Below are 21165 nucleotides of genomic sequence, written 5' to 3'. Positions count from 1 at the left end.
TAGTTTAAAACTTAAGCTAAAAGCAACATAATGTAGGATTTTTATTTGATCGGTGATCAAAAGCATATCTTAAGATGTGGACACAATTCTCCAAAGGCTTCTCTGATCCTGTTCATTGAGCAACCTGGGCAGCATAACAGAGACATCCCCCTTCAGAGGATTCTCAGAGAGCTTCGGCTTGTTCCTAATCAGACATTCAGAAAGGCTCAAAGTCAGGGATTCAGGCCTCCAGGACGTCAGTAACTCACATAGGAATAGAAGGGGGTGGACCAAGGGGAGGAGGGAAAGAGAGGAACACAGCTTTCCAAAGACCTTGATGAGATGGTCCTGCAATCTCTTATTTTACTCATGTTTTCCTCAAAAATAAAAATGTCTAATTTTCTGTGTTATATCGGCCTGATGAGGCCCTAAAGGAGGGCCGCAAGAATAGGTCTCAGCATGGCTCAATCACAGTCTGGTATCGGTATCTTGGCTTGTGAACTAGATAGATAAGATAGATAAGATAGATAAGATAGATACTTTATTGATCCCCAGGGGAAATTCAAGATCACCACGTCAGGGATGGGACGGAGGGACACTTTGTTTTGATTTCACATTTGGATCTGTCTTTGCTTCTCGCGTTTGTTTATTTTTTATTTTTGTTTTCTCATGGATGTTCCCCTATTTTAACGGTCCAGGAGCTTGGACAAGTTGCCTGAGCTTGCTGTCCCACTGGATTGTCCCAAGGCCCAGGAGGTAACCTGCTGTCCCCTTGTCCATTCATCTAATATCCATTCTCATATAATGGTGTTGTGCATATGATACATCTATTGCACACGTTTTTACAGACTTTGACTAAGGCAACTTGGAACGTTGCAGACTTTGGTTATGAGCCTAGTCTCAAATAAGAATTTGTAACATACACTTGTTGTACAAAATAAATAAAGTAAATAAAACACAATAAAATAAATCAAAACCACCCAAACAGGTGGCAACAGTTTCTTTGACCATTATTTTTTTCCATCTATTTTTCTCTGTACTTATGGTACGTAGGTAGGATGCTGCATCAGGGAACCACTGTCTCACAGACTGTCTAATCTTAGCACTCAGCAGCATCTCTCTCTTTGCTGAGGATACAGGTTACAGCGAAATGCAATCAATACCATTAGCTGTAAAACATTAACCTCTGTCCTGACTAGGTGGCCAGTCACGCCGGGACAAGTGCAGAGGTTGGCAATCACCGGAGTGAGGATTTCTCAGCGCTGAGACAGGTCAACTAGCTTACGACCATGCTTGGGTCATGCACTCACCAGAAAGCATTTGTCAACAGTGTTTGTTTTTCCCCCTCCCCCATGTTAACTTCTGTAATGGAGTGATCAATCAGGGAAACCATTAGGTGTGGAGAAATAAGTTGACATTCTGCATGCATGTGAGAAAGGAAGAAATGCTGCAATAATCAATCCTACATCGGTTTCTGCAAATCCTTCTGTAAAGAGGGTTTTTATCCTTGCTCACAATATATTTCCCCATGTAGTACATGCCTTGGAGATACAGTAGATAGATAGATAGATTTATTGATCCCCAGGGGAAATTCAAGGAAACACAACATGGTCAACTATTTCTACTGCGTCCTGCATCAATCAGTGCAACAGAATTTGAAAATAAAGAAATGCTTTAAACAAGCGTTACATGCATTACATCTACAAATCATACAGTATATGCTTCAAGAACTATTAAATGAGAATCTACTTTGTCAGTTGAGCAAACTTCAAACCAATTAGCCTAATAGTTTGTGCATATTTTCTATCTATCTATCTATCTATCTATACTATACTAAAACCAGGTATGGTTTGCAAGGAATGGTGCCAACCTCAGCTAAAGCAATGGAAGTGAAACAATGGCAAATGATACAGAAATATTTGCATTATTCTACATGGAATGTCTACATTGTAAGATCAAAGAATCTGCTGAATACTGGAGGAACAATCGCACCATCTGCCTCACCATTGCTAAAAATAGGATTGTCAACATGCCTTGACACATACAGTATGCCTGGGAATTTTTGAAAAAAAAAAAATTTGAATGTGCTAAATTATTCAAAGCTGCTTTGTTTGAGACAGTATCGCCACATCAAAGCTGAGAATTGTGTTGATTTATCAAATGTGATGGTTTATGCATACTTTGTGCTGTACACAAAACATACTCAGCTTCAATACATAATGTCAATTTTAAATATGAACAATTTTCACTGAATATTTGACTTAATACAACGACAACGACACAGAATTTCAACAAACATGACAACTGAAAGTACAAAATCTTGTCTTCAATGTCATAGTTTTGGGCCAGACAAATTAATACATATTTGTATGTACTTTTTCATGATGTTTCGAGTCCATTCTGTGCTGTGAGTTGAGCACAGACACAGAAATAGTTCTGCAAGAGAAAACCAAAACTAAACATGGAGAAGTTAAAATCACACATACCTCAAGGCTGCAAGAACTGGCTCCATTGCTGCAGACATTAAGACACACAAAACCCTTGGATATCCATAAGTTCATCATCAACAACCACAACAACCACCACCACCGGACTGGTCAGTTCACCAAGCAAATCCACTGAAGATGAAAGAGTGCAACTCAAACTGGTCAAGCCAATTTGCAACTAAGCACCACCCCTGACAAGAACCAATTATATGCAGCCTGGGCCTGTGGCATAAGAACACGACGAGAGGCACAGTGTTCACACCATGGGCTTAAGCTTCCTGGGGGGGGGGGGGGGGGTATACCTTCTGTGTTTACCTGAATGAGCACATGCTGCGCACGTATCTGCATCCATACAGTCAGGATTCACGGTGCGCAGAACTACAGGTGTTAAGAAGCTATTCAGCCACATGTTTTCTAATTAAAATAAGCCTTGAAAGCATAATGAGGATTGGGGCTCATCGCTCTAGTTAAGGGATGCCACATGGGAGAACTTGAAGGATAATCTCATGAATTGTAAAAATAACTTGTGTAATGGATGTGAAAATTCTCAGGTGCAAACAACAAAAGAGGAAGGAGTCTGACACTTTGAAGGGGTTTATTATATTAAGGAATGAGCATTTCTTGACAGTACAACCATCCTGCTTTTCATTAACTTATTGAAACACAATGCATTCTGTAAGTGTGTATTGTGGCTTCATGAGGTTTGGAGGGATATTTCAATCACATCCGACATCGAATGTCATTAAGAGTTCATGTCTAGGACAGGACAGGACAATGGTGGCATTAGATACTTGGCCTCTGACAGAAGAAAAACTAAGTCATAGCCTTTTACAAATTCCCCTTCATCGGCCATCCTTTGATAATATTGCAATATGTGCATTTCCACAAACATTCTTCCTTCAACAACAGCAACCTTGTAATTGTTTTCACATGCACCTAAAATGCAGCCACGTACAGTTCTAACGGTCTCTGTTTACAAACAACCTCAGTTACGTCGCCTCCATCTGCAGCCCAGGAAAGGTTACATAACTCGTATTTCCATCTGGGGATGGACAACCGCTCCTCCCCCACTGGACTCCGTTAAGCTCCAGCAATCCCCGCCGAAGCCTCTACGGTGCCACAGGAGCCTTAAGCCAGTTAACTCCGGCCCGAGAGTCCACCAACAGGAGGGAGGCACCAGGCAAATCCTGGAGGCTCAGGGGGATGGACTGCAGCCAAATAGCTGAACCCTCTACAATGCTTAGTTGCTTATTCTATACCGTGAACCTTCTCACCCTCTGTGTAACATCACTGCTGGGAAAGTAAACTGGCCCGCGGCATATCAACTTGTGGCTCTCTCTTTGGGGAAGAGCTGTGTGATAGTGAGGAGGCCTTCACACAAGTGCGAGGACTCAAGGTCACTAAAGGACACCAGTAGCAGTCATCAGTTAGTATAAGTGCTGCAACTGTCCTGCAATACTGACGCATGAGCACGAGCTTGGAGCGATAAAACAGTTCACTGATTAGGACTAAGGTAAAGTCATCATTAAGATAAAGACTCTAGGTAATCCCCAGGTGGTGGCTTTCCACCTGACAAGTGGGTGAATATCTGATCAAATACATGGAAAGGTGAGAAGAGTCCATGCCCAAGGGTGCCATCAGGTGGGGAAAATAAAAAGGCGCAGCTTACCTCCTCTGTGAATGACGATGACACTTTAACAGGGGGAGGATGAACAATGGCCACAGAAATGCCACTTCATCTGGCGAGACTGAGAAGTGGATTGGAATCCTCTGGCTGCCTCATTTCTCTCAATCAAGTAAATGACGAATCATTTTAAGCAGTCCCATATTTTAAAACAAAGAGAGACTTTTTAAAGGGGTGTCCAGACTTGAGTAAAATAGAGACATGCATTACATTATGTGCAAGAGATTTATGAAGTCCTCTATTCTTAAGTGCTTGGGAGCGAGGGAGCATCAAACTCACAAAAAAAAACCTCAAACACAAAAAAACAAAAAACTGTTTCTGTTGTAAAGGACGCAGAGACTTTCCCTTGAGCTTGTCATTTGACTTTTCTTTTTGAACTTGCCTTGCTCTTAGCGTGGACAAAGCCTGGTATCGACATGGTTCCAGGGCCTCCTTGGATGGCCATTATGCAATAGCACTTACAGCTGTTGATCCCTCACTACAAACAAAAAAGTTGACATGGCTCGGTTGGCAGAGCATGGCAGTGACAATGCCAAGGTCACATGGGTTACCATTATGAGCTGGAGGCGGGGTCAGTATTTTGGCATTCATACAGAAGGACACAAGGCATTCACTGTGGGCTCTTTCTGACAAACACACATTTTGATTTCACTGCATCACGCATAGAACATTTTAAATGCATTCCATTCCATACTGCAAGACCTTGGATAAAATTATGTATAAATGATGAAAATGATCCCTACAGGTCAAACCTGGTTTAATGGTCCAATGCTGCCTATTGTAGCAGGTCTCTCAGTAGACTGCCTGATCCTTTCCTCCAAAAATCTTAATGTAGCCCCTTGTTTTAGTGTTACCATTTACTTTGAGAAGGTCACCAGGTCCCTTTTTTTCAAAGCAAAACAAGACAAAACAAAAAAATAAACTTAAATAAACTCTTTAAAGGCTTTGCGGTACAAGTGAGTTTTAAGAAGAGATTTAAAGGATGTCACAGCTAACTTTATTTGCTCAGGCAATGGATTCCAGTGCTTTGGGGTGAACACAGAAAAATACCTGTCCCCTTTAGTAGCAAGCCAGGACTCAGGAATAGTTAATAAACCTTTGCCTGTAGACCTTAATGTGTGTGTAGGACTATAGGGCACTAGCATATCAGAAATGTAACCAGGGGGAAGGCCATAAAGAGCTTTAAATGTAAATGTAACAAAACTTCTTTCCTGTCAAGTGATGTTTGTTCAAGACTGCTGACACTAATGCTCTTGGTCAGCCACCCAAATTGTCCCCAGAAGACAGAAAAAGTCTTTCTGCAAAACTCCCCATTTTGCATGTGCCAATGTCACTACTGGGAGGGAGGCAGCCAAGCCTGCCGTTGTCACTGGGAGTGTACTCTGAGGAGAGCTGACAGGCATACACTGGCGGCGTTGTTCTCTGGACAGTGTGGAGCTTCTGTGAGGGGTGTGTGTGTGTTTGTGCACGCAACAGCTTTCCTCGTGTCAGGTTCAGTAATTTCACACTCTGTCTGTGGGCCCACCACTTCATGCTGAACATGCAGTACAAACACACTAACCATCCATCAAGCTCTTATTAAAACGATAGAGATCGATATAGAGATAGAGAGGCAAAATGAAATAGGCAAATGAGGTAACATTACCGGTATATGGGAAGGGAGGGACAGCGTGTGGGGTCAAGGTAGGGAAATAACAAATCAATAGCAGAAAAATGGCAACAATAACATTTACATAACAATTCTGCCACCATTACTGCTGGGTATGCAGTTCAGATGATTCTCTTCACTGACGCCATTGGCAGAAAGAGACTATTTGCAAAAAGAAAGGTTCAGTTACAGTACGTTTATGACCTGAATGGGCAGCTTATACTCAGCTAATGGGTCAAGCCTTGACGGTTAGGATATGAAAACTCACACTTCCATTTTGTGGGGCGTCATCATTCTCATGACATGCTACAGCACCCAAGACTAAAATATATTCAAGTGTCATACAGTATACTTATTATATACCTATATACGCAGCCTAGAAAGTAGCCTTACAAAGCATGCATGTTTTCTAAAACACATATACAGTACACACAGGGATGGATTACTGCACGGGCCTACCGGGCCCAGGCCCAGGGACCCAAGGGGTCAGGGGGCCCTGAAGCCCAAACCTTTGCATGGAATCATTGCCTCAATATCAACAAATCAGGACTATGAATCTGATTGAATTTAGTATTGCCCATCCCCAAAATGCACCAGAATACAGGAAATCACATCAAACAAATTAAACATTTTCTGGGGGAGGACCCCCAAACCCCCCCCTCACGACAATAAGTGGGGGGCCTTTAATACATCTGGGCCCAGGGGCCCGAAAGTTCATAATCCGCCCATGAGTACACATAAGTGCTTAATAAGAAAACATTATGAGGCACATCATAAGGGAACTAGAAGCTTCCTAGAGCCCGAGGGAAGAGGGTCCAGAAAGGCCTAACCACATGGTGCAGAGCTGGCTCATCTACCGCAGGGATTCAAATAAGGGTTCTAAATGAAAGAGAGAAATTTGGAGATTGGAAGATGGGCAAATCAAAGTCTTTTGGGGAATTTTTGCTATTTATTCAAGGGGTTGCTGAAAGAGGGTTGATGTCGAGCATCAAGGCATAAAGATTATCTCTTCACCAGTGTAGATTCTGAGAAATTTCAAGGATGGATAACTCACTTGTTACAATCACATATGAGAGATATGAAACGCACCCCCCCACATACACCACACACACACACACACACACACACACACAGTATTTTATCCAGCAGGATAAGAGGGATTTTTTTCCAAATTATACTTTTAATTAATGGTTCACAGAAACATGGCAGATTGGGATTCATGAACCGAGAGAAGATGAATCTGCCAACATAAAAAGCACAATTCCGCTAATCGCTTGCTGGTGCCGAGATGCCACAGTGGTCGGCAGACTGGAACGCCCTGAAAGACGACCTTTAGAGCGCAACAATATGCACTCCTAATCGGTTTCGGAATGCATGGTGACAAGACCCGCTCGGCTTCGATGATGAAAGCAAACAGCACGACACCTGACTACCTCGCACTGCGGATCTCCACAGGTCAATTGAGGGGGACCGTCCAAAAGAAGCAATTATGGACTTCCCTGAAATCGTTTTTTTTTTTTTTTACATGAAAAAGCTCAGTTTTATGTGGGGGAAGTTAGTTGAGAGTAAATCATCTCAATCCAAAAATTCCATTAATATGGAAAAAACTAGACATTTTAGATTAATCTTTATGCCCTTGAAGACAGAGACGGTTTCTCATATCAGCTGAAGAGGTTTGATAGTTGCCAATAATCCTTGATAATTTGCATCAATAAACATAAAAGACTGTCGAGTAAAGCTATTGGCTCATTGTGTGAAAAAAATGCATGTAAATAGCCAAGAAATTAAATTAGCTCTTAAATCGGCTTAGACGAAGTTCAATTTTCAAGTGCAAAAGTAGACGTGCAGCACATACAGAGTTGAGGGGAAAAGCAGGTTTAGAGACAAGAGTTTAGGAGCAGCGTTCCAATATAGAACAAAACAGGTTATAGGTTTTCCCCATTGCCTCAACCTCAGAGCAACTGCTTCAATTAAAAAAAAAACTGAATTGTTTCATAGAGTAGCTCCAGAAATGGCCACGTGTCATACAGCACATAAATAACATAAGGCTGTGTGCATCGTGCAGAAACATCCAATAAGGATTCCCATCAGCATGACCACAATGCCGCTTCCAGACCCAAAGAAGGTTTGTGGGTGCCAGTATTGCTACTGTTAAATTGGTAGGGAAATAAATAACAGACTATGTTCTCTGGCTGGTGTTCACTTTCACAAGAAGCAGAGTTCAAAGCAAATACAAGTCTCTTCAGACCTAGAGGCAGTCGTCTAAGCAGCCACTTACTTTTCTTAAATTCAAACGTGGGTTACTGCTAGCAAATGTTGAGTTTAGTTTTAAATGGTGTTTTTCCATTTTAAAAAACATATTTTAAAAGGCCCATTCAATCATTGTGAGTAAAGGAACTTTGAACTGGAAGAGTTGTCCACATTGCAGGGACGAGGACGTGGCAAAATAATCCCTGTTGTTACTTAGGTTTCTTGTGTCTGACATCTTGAATCAGGTGTCTTCTTAAGGCCCTACCTCAGAGGTGGAAGTGAGATACACTTCGAGGCCACATGAAGCAGCAGCTCGCCTAGAGAGTGTCAGTCGCCCTTTTGCATCCTCTGCAGCACTGACCGCTGGACCACAGCGCTTAGAGCTTTCTGGATGGGGGGAGGGGGGGGGGGGTCAGTTGTTGGAACCAAGTTGCAACTACTGGCACATTCGATTACATCAACATCGCCCTATACCCCCCCACCCCTCCTCCTCACCCCCACACACACACACACCCACACACACACACCCTCAGGGGATTTCCATATCCTGCCCGGCACACACGATCCACTTAGAGGGAGACGGGGGTTGATTCAGTGACTCATTAAATCACATTAAAGTACCTTGCTCTGGAGGAACTGCACCACAGCGTTCTGCAGGGAACAAGCTTTTATCTTAAATGAGTGACCTCCCCATGTAACATCCACATGCACAGACAAACAGTACTAAAGCTGGTAAACAAATATTGATTACAGTATTAAATTTGCAGTTTTATGTTTTTATAATGATTATATAATGGAGATGTCATCACCGTCTTCTTACATTCTCTACTGCAACAAAGACAACCTGAGGTCACAGCACAGCTTCAGCTGACCTAAGGGGCCAGTTCAGGTCATCCTTCATCTGTAATTCTGCCGCCATGTGGGTCTTTTGAATATCCTTCGCTTTAACCAAGACATAAAGTTGCAACTTGCTGTCTGTTTCACTGACCAAACTCTCACACATCCCTTGCGTTACTGCTTGCCGGTGGAGTTTACCCGACATTCGGGGGGGTGTACTATGGTATATGCCTTGAAGCATAACCGTTATTTGATTGGCTGATACCTTGGGTTGCTCTCCGTTGGTGCAGCAAAAAATGTAAAACATTTGTCAACTTTTTGACGAAAGCGACAGGAGCAAAGCAACGGAGCCACAATCCACTTCTGCAACAGATGACGTAAGCCCATGTAAAGTGAGCGAGATGCATCTGCAGCACTGCGTTCAGCACAAGCGTGTGAGCATCCTTCATGTAGCTCCATTTCTATTTGTCTCTCTGAAACATTTGGTCTGTCACAGACTGTCTATAGAGGTTTTATCTAGGAGTTAATCCTTTTGTCCTTAACCTTTCCACTGTCCAAGTCTAAAGGCAGGCTACCTCTTATCAAGCTGTGCCTGAAATCTAATTGGTTCATAATTGGTACACAAGCCTGGAGATGGGATACAATACAAACAGCAAACATGAAGTGCTGCTATAGACACAGTAGGGGGAAGTCCAGCAAAGTCCAACTACCCACCTCTGAGCTGGAAGGAGTGCAGTGGTCAATCTCTGGAGTGGAGACCTGAGGTCTGACATCAAATACAGTCATCTTCACTAAAAAGCCAAACACAAAGCCCATTCAAAACCCTCTTCATCATCAGCCGACTGCAGCTTTGACATGTACGCATGGCATGCAGAATAAAGAGAGGGAACGGGGAAAATGATGGGCCTTGTCTTCATAAAGATTATTTTTTAAAAATGCAGGGGCGGGGGGGAGGGATAAAAAGACAAGTAAGCACATAAACACGCAGTATCCACACACCGCGCGGGGAGAAATGGAGAGATGCTGTGGTTTGATACGATGCAATGAGGCTGGCCATTAAACCGGGCCTCGCTGCTTCAGGGGGGATATTTCATCTTCCAGCTTGTCGCCGGGATTGACTGTGCATATCTAGGCAGCCACATGGGAACATTTATTACGACGGCTGACAGCTGTGTGTATGAAGGAGGAAGGAGGGGGCGTGCAGGGGAGGGGGGGGGGGTTTGTTATGTAATGCCAGAAAGACTTTCCTAGAACCCAGGAGCAAAAACTGTACCTTAATGATCAGTGTCCCAACATCTAGGCTACTAGCCCATAAAACATACCCCACTACCTCCCTCTATGAATTCTCAAGGCCAATCGATTGCACCAATCGATTGGGGGGAAAAACACCTGGAAGTCCTGTCCACAACACACACACACACAATATGTTGCACTAGAGTGCAAAAAAAAAAAAATCTACCGTTAGTGCTATGGTCCATACTAAAAACAGCATGCCATCACATACAGTGCTGGGTTGGCTATAGTGCTAACGAGACAGAGAATGACGCAGCTTGGAGCAAAAAACTGCATCTCCTCTACAGAAGACTACACAAAAACCTTCCATCTTGGATATAAATCTCAAGAAGCAATCTAGCTAGGAGGTCACAAGGTGGAGTAGAAAACTACAGGGATAACGCAGAGAGAAAAAAAAGTCAGTTATGGCTTTAAAATCCTTTATTTCGGCCGCATTGGTGAAAAAAAAAAATCATTAAATGGATTTAAAATGGGGAAAAAAGCTCAAGACAGAAGGAGGTATAAAGAGGGAGAGACAGGACAATCTTGTGTGGGGGGGCACTCTGTCTTCATGCCATCAGAGGAGATTGCTGAATGTAGATTATTCCTTCTGCGACCGAGCCCCCCAAGGAACGATGACTCAACATCGGCCGTTTTAGCACGTCTGCTGAATCATAAGCGGCGGGATGTATTTGACAGTTTACTGTCTTGTTTGTTTTTTTTTGTTTCTCTGTTTTTACTGCCAATTGAGCTACTGTAAACAGATCTCAGGATGGCCCTGAAAGTTCTCCGTTTATGGAGAAATCCAGAAACTTTCGCCACGCCCCTAAGGCACGGCAAACTGTCACTTTGTATGCTTCTGAGTGTTAGACAGCAAAGCCCGAGAGAAAACACTCCTGTCTGGAAAATGGGCTACTGTCTGGCACAGTTTGTGTGTGTACCTTTGGGAGACAGAAGGAGAGAGAAAGAGAAATAGAGACAGAGACAGAGACAGAGACAGAGACAGAGACAGAGACAGAGACAGAGACAGAGACAGAGAGAGAGAGAGACAGAGACAGAGACGAGCTAGGACGAGATATGTATATATGTGGAGTGAGTATGCAAGCGTGTGCAAGTATGATGTGCTTATTTTTAAAAGGTAGACAAAGCAATGCCAATTACACATACTTAATATTCCTTCAAAACTAACAGGCAATGCCTAGCAATCAACTCCAATAGTCCCATTCAAATCTTCATTAAAGAATTCAGTGACTGGATAATTCCATGTCATTGCTCTGATTATGAGGAACATATCTCCACCAAACAGCTGACACCGCCTTTGCCAACACAAGAGGCACCTTCACTAATTGAGATCGATAGACCTGGACCACCCTGGCTGGCAGATTGAGCATATCCCTCGCACTTCATTGCCTCTTCAGGACAAACAAATTCACATTCACCCACGTGTGTCCAACCATGACCCTCCACAACCCCCCCCCCCCCCTTCTTCTTCCCCTTCATGCATACACAAATGCTGACGTCTGGGCAATCGGGGTCATGTGGCCATGACCGGGCAGATGTCACTCATCGGTGGTCTTGGACGGAGGTCGACAGTGACCGCTCAGCAATGATGGCCACCACAGGCAGCCGAGCCCACAGCCAACGGCGACGCCGCCTCCACCAGCCTCCCGAGATGTGTCACCTCACAGTGACAGCTCAGCCAGGAGAGTCAGCGCTTCCTCGGGTGCAATCCCCGCCACTAGGTGTGCCCTGGGCAAGAAGCTACGCCCCTGTAATGTGCTGTGCTGTGCTGCGTCCAGGCAAGAGAATGACTTTCTACCAGCAGGAATAACACTTGCATCAGCAGAAAAAGTGTGGAGGCGTTTGTGAATAAATGTGAGAAAAATAGGTGAGAACAAAAAACAAAAAAAGTGAGGTGGAAATTAATTCCGGTGGTACTGACAGGTTTATGCGGTGCTTTGATAAAGTGGTCTCGTTGCAAATTATTTTTCCCCACAGCTTTTTTGTAAATCAGTGGTATAGCATCAATAACTTATCACACACACACACACACACACACACACACACCAGACTGACAGTTTGTTTCTATCCTCTTTTGCCCCCTCTCTCTCCACAGCCGTCGTGCTAATTGCACAGATTTGCATTTTTCCATATTGACCAAGGACTGTAAGCCCAGGAATCAATCTCAAGGAGGACATACACAGACTCCCAGTCTCACACATGGCCGTAACCAGCATTGACGTCACCGAGGTCCGGACCTTGGTAAGTTTTTTCCAAGTACACTTCATAAAAGTTGTGCAATAATTACTGAAACATAACTGTATTTGAAAGATGCAAACATATTGTACCGCTCTAAAATAACAGACTCGATCATCTGACCACCGGTAGTTTATTAGCCATAGAGAGAATCAAGCTGCTCGCATTTTGTGACTCACACACGCACATAATCCTCTACCGTTCTGGCCCCGACACTGACCTCTTAGTGCTGAACATGGCGCTGATGCCTCCTGCTGCTCGACACCCTGAGAAGCGGTCCTCCTGGTCCTGAGGACGATGCAGAAGGAGCAGCAGTGCTGGCCAGGCGTCAAGCCTTCAGCTGCAGACCTGAGATAGACGAGCACATGAGGGAAGAGGAAAGGAGGTTAGGTTACAGCCAGAGGATCACCGGCTCTACCTGTACGGTGTCAGGTTAACACTGTGTGTCTCTCTCTCTCTCCCCCTCTTTCTCTCTCTCGCTCACACACACATACACACACCTGACACAACCAAGCCAAATTAACTTCCCTTCGAGACAGGGGCTAGTGGGTGGAGAGAGAGATGTGTGTGGGGGAGAGGGGAAAGAAGACGTGAAGAGGGAGTGGAGACTGAGAGCAAAACGAAGAGATTGTGTAAGCATGGTAGACGAGGGAAAAGCAAGCACAATGGAGGGAAGAGAGAGAGAAAGAAAGATAGAAAGAGAGAGAGAAAACACCAAAGCTATGACTGCCTGTGACAAGGCAGTGTCTGTGTTCCACTCAGCATTATCACGGCTGGTATCTAAAGCCTCCCTGAAAACACACTCCAAACCTTTTTGGAAGAAAAAGCAGCTATTTTCATCCTGAAAACAAAAAGACACACCCATCTCCTCCAGAAAAAAAAATGGAGCCTTGAAGCTTGAGGATGTGCAGATATTTTTGGACTGTAAAGCTGCACTGCAGAGGGGTAACTGGGCAACACTTCCCCATTTGGGAGAGAGAGAGAGAGAGAGAGAGAGAGAGAGAGAGAGAGAGAGAGAGAGAGAGAGAGAGAGAGAGAGAGAGAGAGAGAGAGAGAGAGAGAGAGAGAGAGAGAGAGAGAGAGAGATATGGCATCAGCGGAAGCCGAAAGCTGTCAGAAAGCCTCCCTGCTTGAGAATAATGACTTCAAGAACTTGAAGAATAAACACAAAGTCATGCTGGAAAGATACAAGTGTTTGGCTCTGATAAAAGCAACAGCATTAATGACAGGACATTTTTCACAACACATTTCTAAAAGAGATAGTCCATGTCTTTGCGCAGTCCTTGCTGACTTTGTTAGTAGTTCTTACAAGCAAACAGGGCGGCATGATTCTGGAAGCACTTAGCCTGCATTGCAGTTATGAAGCATCTGAAAACATCAATTACTGCCATGAGGACTCCATAAATACTCAAGCATACTTGAGTGTGTGCACAGCCCACATGTGTGCACAGCCCACCAATAAAGTACTTCCAAGAGCAGTAGAAGATTCTGATTTGTTACCATGTTGTAATGTCTAAAAAGACGACAAGATAAACATCAAAGCAGTCCAGGATGAGAAGTGATAGGCTGACCTGGTGTCTAATTACCTTAACGAGCATAGTGTGCTGTAAGTAAAACCATTCCCATTGAGGCCTTGCTGCTTTTTCATGAAAAGGTTAGCCTACTGGAGGAGAGCGCTTCATAATTAATGCCAGGGGCCGAGGAGACCTAGTTTAGAGCACCGGGCGTGTGGAGGCAAGTGAGAAAGAGGTCTGCCGTTTTAAAAAGATACCACCACCTTCAACCTCAGCTGATCAGCTTCTTTCTCTGACTTAACTCACACACATACACACTCACATAACTGACACACACAAACACACACATGCACACACAAACACACGCCTGCACACACACACAAACAAACAAACACACGCCTGTACACACAAACAAACACACGCCTGCACACACAGAGAAACACACAGAGAAACACACAAACACACAGTTTACAACAGATCACAAGACGCCTACAACCAATAAGAGGTGCAATCACCAAAACAAAATAACATTAAAAAAAACAAAAAAAACATTCAGTGTTAAGACGGAGACAACAAAGAAGGACACAGGGAGCAAATGTGACGGACGTATACACATCAAGCGCAGGAGGGCCACGGACTCACTCAAGCATGGCCCATATCCATTATACATGACGAGGGACTCAGGGAGAAGAGGCTCCGATGCTGATTGCACTGAATAAAGTCTGTGATATTCTATCTGCCCATCTTCCTCCCCCCTCCCCCTAAAACAATGGGGAAGCCAGGGGAGGCAGATTAAAGACCAAAATAAAGAAAGGGGCCAAAGCAGAGAGAGAGAGAGAGAGAGAGAGAGAGAGAGAGAGAGAGAGAGAGAGAGAGAGAGAGAGAGAGAGAGAGAGAGAAAAGAAAGAAAGAAAGAAAGAAAGAAAGAAAGAAAGAAAGAGAGAAAGAGAGAAAGAGAGATATATTGAATGATAAATAGACAGATATGTCAGCAGACGGACAGGTTGGCGTCTTCTAGGGGCGACAGATGAAAAGATGAGAGAGAGAAGCTGCTCGTTATTTTGATATTTCAGTCATTCCAAGAAAGGGCCTGCGTCACATGGGCTTACATAAAAAACAAACAGAAAATAAATCCTCACTGAAATAGACCTTGCAGATGACAAAAGAAATCAACAATGGAGAGCTGTGATGGATTTATGCAGGAGAAAAGCTCTTTATGCACATCTATCCATGAAGCACACACATTCTAAAATTACTCCGTGTACTACTAGGAACAAACAACTGTTTTCAAAATGAGAGCTCGATCACGTCTTTTGAAGGAAGTGGTCATAGTATCCGATACGGACAACCACACCATTCATCTTGTGGCCGGAATCACTGCAAAAAGGCAGTCTGGCACATTGACTTTCCTGCAAATGATGGAAACCATTCCTGGTCTCAGTGGGTCACTTAAAATAGATGGAAAACAGATGTGTATAGGCAAGCCTATCCATTTCAGTGTATAATAGGGTATGAATAATAACATTTACAAATCCCAGCCCCACCAGATTATAGTGCCGAGCCAGAGCAACAGATGGCGCCCTTGGGAGAGCCCAAATAAAGGGGAGAAACGAGACCGCTGAAGGCAACACATCTTTCAACACAAAGCAATGTGAGAAAATATTCAACATCCTTCAAACAGGGACATTTTGCTGTAAAATGTAGTATGCATCAGAATAACAAATCATTCCTCCCCTGTGCAGTTTTGCTTGGTACACGGAACCCAAGAAAGGGCTTGGAGTTATAACATTTCTGAAAGCCTTTTTTATTTCATCCCATCATTTTAATAGCTTCCATTAAGGGATGCTCATTTTCTTCCACTTTAATGACGTATTAGCACTTATATTTGAAACAATTATGGCATTTCAAAAGTCTCACTCAAAGAAACCAGCAGGCATTCACTGGCCAGTGAGGAGCTGTGACCTTAACAAGACACAGACCGAAATTCAGACAGGCACGCAGTCAGACCATCTGAAATTTGCCATTTCAGTGTCTGCCACTCAGACTCATTAAAGCTGCACATCTTCGTTCCCCTGCGTCGGTCCACTCAGACATGAGACCAGAGGTAGAGAGCATTAGCGGACGGTGAGGGGGGACAGGGCGGCTTCTTCACTCCTGCCCTTAAGTAGAGGCAGCGAGTTCTAGGCCAGGAGCAGACATTCTCCGTCTTACTGAGGGCTAATGGAGCCCAGAATAGCACGGTGACATCAGGCCATTGTTGTGCCTACTGTAGGTGAGAGAACCAGGTAGCCAGTCTGCCCGATGGCTCCACAGGGCATTATACTGTAGATAGGTCTGCAATATAGTTACGCATACATAAGCACTGATATAGGTTTATTTTGCTTTGTGGAAGCAGTGGGAACTTAATATCAATGATTTTCAAAAAGAGTCTGCTTCTAATAATCAAGTATCTAGATAATTTATTGGTTTTAATACATAAATAGGAAGAGTCAACCCGTGTTTAAGAATATTACAAAGATCAATTAACAATCAGTTACATAAACATTCACTCACAACGGTTATACATAACATAACCGATTAAAATCTATCAAATTATAACCAACATGGGCCCCTGTGTGTGGTAGAGACCTAATCTGATCTCATTATTTTATTAGCAGACATGTTCAATCTCTGCTCTGGTCACACACAGCATTCTGGAGCCAGAAGACACGCGTTCCAAACACAGCAGCCACACCACCCATAAATCAGCAGTCACACTGTCCATTAGCAACTAACCACAAACTGAAGACATCTGTGCAAAAGGGTCACATGACCCAACTCTCTGGTCTGATGATCACCGCCACTGCACAATCAAAATAGGCTTATGGATTTGGAACCGACAGTCCTCATCAAGCTAATAATACACTGCTAACACCTGGCCCAGACGTGATGACAGTGGTAATTAGTTAGCATCTGGTCCACAGATAAACGCTCCTGGGGTAGGGTGTGTGAGTATGTGTGTGTGTGTGTGTGTGTGTGTGTGTGTGGATGTGTGTGGGGGGGGGGGGGGGATTCCAGATCCATCACCATTTTCTCTCCCAGGTGCAGCTGTAAGAGGAACACTGATAACATGGAAGTGATTCCTTGCCAAGCATCTGGAAGAAAGGAGTGAGGGGCTTTAGCACTAAATCAGCTGCCAACATGAAAACGGTTTCCTCGACAGAACATTCTGGAAGGAGAGAGAGAGAAAATGTGGAGGGTTGCTGGTGTGTAATTGCACAGGTTCAGCATAAGGGGGCAGCTCAACAAGGGTGGCAGGTTGCAGAGTGTTTGTCAAAGTAAATCCAACCCCCAGCACCACCACAACCACACCACCACCACTACCACCTAACCCCAGGCTGGGCATGTTGTGGTAAATCTCAAGTGCTATTGCATTTGAGAGTCAGCAGGGGATTACTGATTGATAAGCATTTGAGAGTCAGCAGCACTACTGATTGATAAGCTCAATGCAAATAATACTGTTGAAGCTCTGGGACACAGAGGAGTCTGAAGAAGACACGTCAGCCTGGGTTTGTGGGAGGATAGAGGCAGGTCACAGCCCTGCTCTGAGGACAACGCAGGACCAGCTCACTGAGGCCATATGAGTGTCACTAAAACTGTTCTGATGGAGTGAAGGAGGGCGGGAGCCCTTTCAATTATTAAAATGCTGCGCTGGTTGTTGTTGACTCCTGAGGGAAAAAAGCACTGAACTCAGATTTGAAAACCCCTCTTTTCATTAAGGAAATTAAAATGACAAAGGATGGGATGGGAGAGAGAGAGAGTGTGTGTGTGTATGTGTGGATGTGTGTGTGTGTGTGTGGGGGGGGGGGGGGGATAGAGGTGTTAGCTAGCAGCAACAGCAGAGGAGGAAGCGAGTCCTAAAAGCCTGCAGCTTCCATAAGAGGAAGAGGTTTTTATTCAGATAAAGCAACAATCAGCCACCACCACCACCCCCATCACATGCTTGCACATTTAATTATGCTAAATAACTATATTTTTATCTGAAAAAAAAGGAAAGGAAAACACTTGTGTCTGCTGAGAACTTTTGGTTTTGTCTCTCTCAGACCACATTTGCCAGAGATAATGTGAATCTGGCTCTCAACACAGATATGACTCATCAATAGAGAGGTTATTATGATAATGATTTGTGGATCTGCAAAAGATACACAGTCATTATAGCATACAGCTCAAAGAGGAGCGACAGCGGAGGTGAAAACCTTGTTTAGGCGGACGACTGGGTCAACAAGATGTGCTTTTCACTATGCTTGTTGAATGAGTGTGACATGCCGATCTCTAAAAGAAATAGATTAGAGAACATAGGGTTAATTTGTCTTGACAGTCAGACTAAAAGGTTTTTGAATGGCATGCAGTTGCCACTTGCCAGACATCACTTACTTTGACTAAACCACAACGGTCAATAAATGAGGGAACATAGTTGCATGCCTTAGCTCAGAAGAGAAATCAGACATAATCAGTGGCCCTATTAGCCTGGCTAAGAAAGGATGATTGTACCTACAGAAAAAATAATGTTGACCAACACAGAACAACAGAACTCCAAAGCTGTGTAAATTGATGCAAAATGTGGCCATCCAAGCAGAGCAACCCACTGTGCATGTTAAAATATTAAAAGCAGCAGAGGCCATATAGGCCCAGTGGGCTTACTCTACATACAGCAGAGTTCTTCAAGATCTAAAAACATCTCTATGCATTTCAACCATGATTTGACAGCTTATCTACATTTCATGAATGATAAAGATATTCAGTAAAGAAAGATATTAAACAGAGAAATGTATGAGACGGTTTGAAAATAAAAATTGGCTACATCACTAGGTGATGATAAATGGTAGGCTACAAGTCCCAAAGTAAGCTATATGGCGCGTCTTTCACGCGTTTGACAACGCTTCTTGCTTTATTATGATATAGTGGCTGGGATTTTCTAAGCGACCTGTATTGACACTGATTGAACAGGGAAATAGAATAGTCATGTCATGTCCTGCTTTGGTCTAAAATGCCTTGTCTTGTCAATGACAGATGAGGATATGGCAAAAGCCTTCTGGGGGTTTATCTTGCCAAGCTCTATTTTTAAACAGCGTGAACTCAATTTGCGACATGGAACCATATTATTAAGTCACATCAAAACATTTAAGGGATCACATACAGAACTTAGATATTGTCTATTCATAAGTCTAATTACGGTAAGTTAAAAGTAATTTCAAGGCGATGCTTCAACAACTGGAGTCCCACCCTTCAGTCTTGACGAGATGTGCGGTTGCTAAACGGCTACGGATGAGGATATCCCAGTAGCCTATCAAGCTGCGGCCCATATAGCCTATTGCAATAACTAACAGGCTAGGTTACTGTTCTATTGCAAGTTGCCTGCAGCGTAGACCTGCATGTGAGCAAGAGCTTTTAGCCTCAGATGAGGCTTGGAGAAAAAGACACTGAGAAGACGTGGCATATTAAAGACAAGCTACACATTTCCATCCTTTAGACTACAGTTTAATATGCGCTCAAGCATGTACATAATACCTGGGGCTTGGCAACTGCCAGTCTTCTGGATTCCTTATGTAACATCCTACAGTGTGAGCATAAAATGTATAGGCTGATTTAAATCCTACAGTCAGTCTGCGAACTGGGGAAATAATTCTGTCTGGCGAGCCGGAATAATCAGTTAAACTTAACTGAGTACGAAAAGAAGGATACCGTGAACTGTGTGGGTAGTATAGGGGTGACTAAGGGAGACCTGAATTATGAATGAGATTGAATGATGACAGGCTGAGCGGTGAATGGACTTCATATTTGTTCATGACGCTACATTCTGCACACGCAGCATCCAGCAAACCTTCCTTTTACCTTTTACGGTAACTGCGTCCGGAAACATGCAGCCCTAACTTATCATGAAAGAGTTTGTTAAACATTGCTGACACATCATCCAACATCCATAACAACGCCGGTCGAACACTGCACATGGCAACAACCATCTATACACAATTAATGGTATAATATTGACAATAACTACTTACTTTAGAACAGACTGAAAAGATGTGGCATTTCCGTTCGTAAAAATCGGGCTGTCAAGGGATAATCTTCAGAAAAGCGAGGACACTCACGCATGGTCCTCCCGAAACAGCGTCTTCTCGAGTGTACAAAGCAATCGCAGGCATTTTGACCTTCTCTTCAAACAGTAGAAACTACCATCACTTTCTAGTCCAGCGGGGGAGGAGTGGAACGAACCAACGTGAGTGCATCGCTGGCAGCCACGCTCATCTGTAGACTCGACTCCGTCTGTGTCCTGCGAATGAAAACTGATCTGTGAAACATGTAATTAATTTCCTACATCATTTTACCAGAGACGTGTGAGAAAGGATCTTTAATGTTACCTTCTATTTGGCAACTTTGTAGGTGTGAACTCTCAGCGCTGCTATAGCCTTTGTGATCCTTCACTTTCGTCCTGCAATGGGCCACATAAATGATGGCACAACTATATTATAAGTGAAAATACATAGACTACATAGGCTATCATTTAGTTAAAAGCGAAACTATTTACTATTAGTCTAACTGACAAGTATGTTTTTCGTTGACACTGTGACATGACATGCACAACTTCCAAAAACAGTTGTGATCTATGATCAGCATAGGTGCAAATGCAAACTGAAAAGCCATATCTGGTCAACGTCTCTCACACATTTGCTTGTGAAGTGCAACGCATTTGCATGATTTGGCTATGTGACCAAGATGTCTGAGCAGCTCTGCTGTCAGTCCGAGTTCATCTTTTGCAGGCCGCCTGCACCTGCAAAAAATAGAGTCCAGAGGTGCGTCTTCGTTTTCTGCCTCTCTCCTGGCAGTGCCATCCATCACACAGTCACTGCATTGCCCTGAGTGATTATGAGCTCATCTGGCCTGACAGGACCCGTTAGTGGGGATGTGGAGGTGACCGCCTGCTCCAGCTCCAGGATCAGGGTATGGTTCCAGTCCTGTGGCCCTCCTCTGTTTGCTTTTTTTAGTGGATATGTGTTCACCATCAGGTTTAGCCTGAGCCATCACCTCTTGCTCATGGCTCCATCTCCGTCTCCATTCAATCCTCATCATCCTTTTTTTCCTTTTTTTGGGGGGGGGGGGCGGGGGGTGCCTTTATTATAATAAGATAGTGACGAGACTGACAGGAAGTTAGTGGGAGAGAGAGAGATGAGGTGGCTTTGGAAAATGACCCAAATCAAACTC

At 43.8% G+C, this 21165-nt stretch overlaps 1 protein-coding gene across 2 annotated transcripts in view; it reads right to left on the bottom strand.

Moving 5' to 3' along the window:
- The window catches only part of LOC143140901 (oxidation resistance protein 1-like), a 72149-nt gene extending 51956 nt beyond the window's left edge, over nucleotides 1-20193 (bottom strand). Inside the window, exons 1-2 of one of the 2 annotated variants that reach the window (XM_076302045.1) lie at nucleotides 19968-20193; nucleotides 12633-12760 (exon numbers count right to left, since the gene is read on the bottom strand). In XM_076302045.1, coding sequence (XP_076158160.1) covers nucleotides 12633-12649 — 17 coding nt within the window. In that variant the 5' untranslated portion in view covers nucleotides 12650-12760; nucleotides 19968-20193. The remainder of the gene's footprint in view (nucleotides 1-12632; nucleotides 12761-19967) is intronic. The other variant, XM_076302046.1, reaches the window with a different exon arrangement.
- Between the last annotated feature and the right edge of the window lie 972 nt (nucleotides 20194-21165).

Source organism: Alosa pseudoharengus, unplaced genomic scaffold (assembly GCF_046254945.1).
Source record: "Alosa pseudoharengus isolate Yale_2024_CS ecotype anadromous, Long Island Sound unplaced genomic scaffold, YU_APseudo_1.1 YU_APseudo_1.1_scf_23, whole genome shotgun sequence".
NCBI classification, from domain to species: domain Eukaryota; kingdom Metazoa; phylum Chordata; class Actinopteri; order Clupeiformes; family Clupeidae; genus Alosa; species Alosa pseudoharengus.
This window is presented reverse-complemented; position numbering and strand designations above follow the sequence as displayed.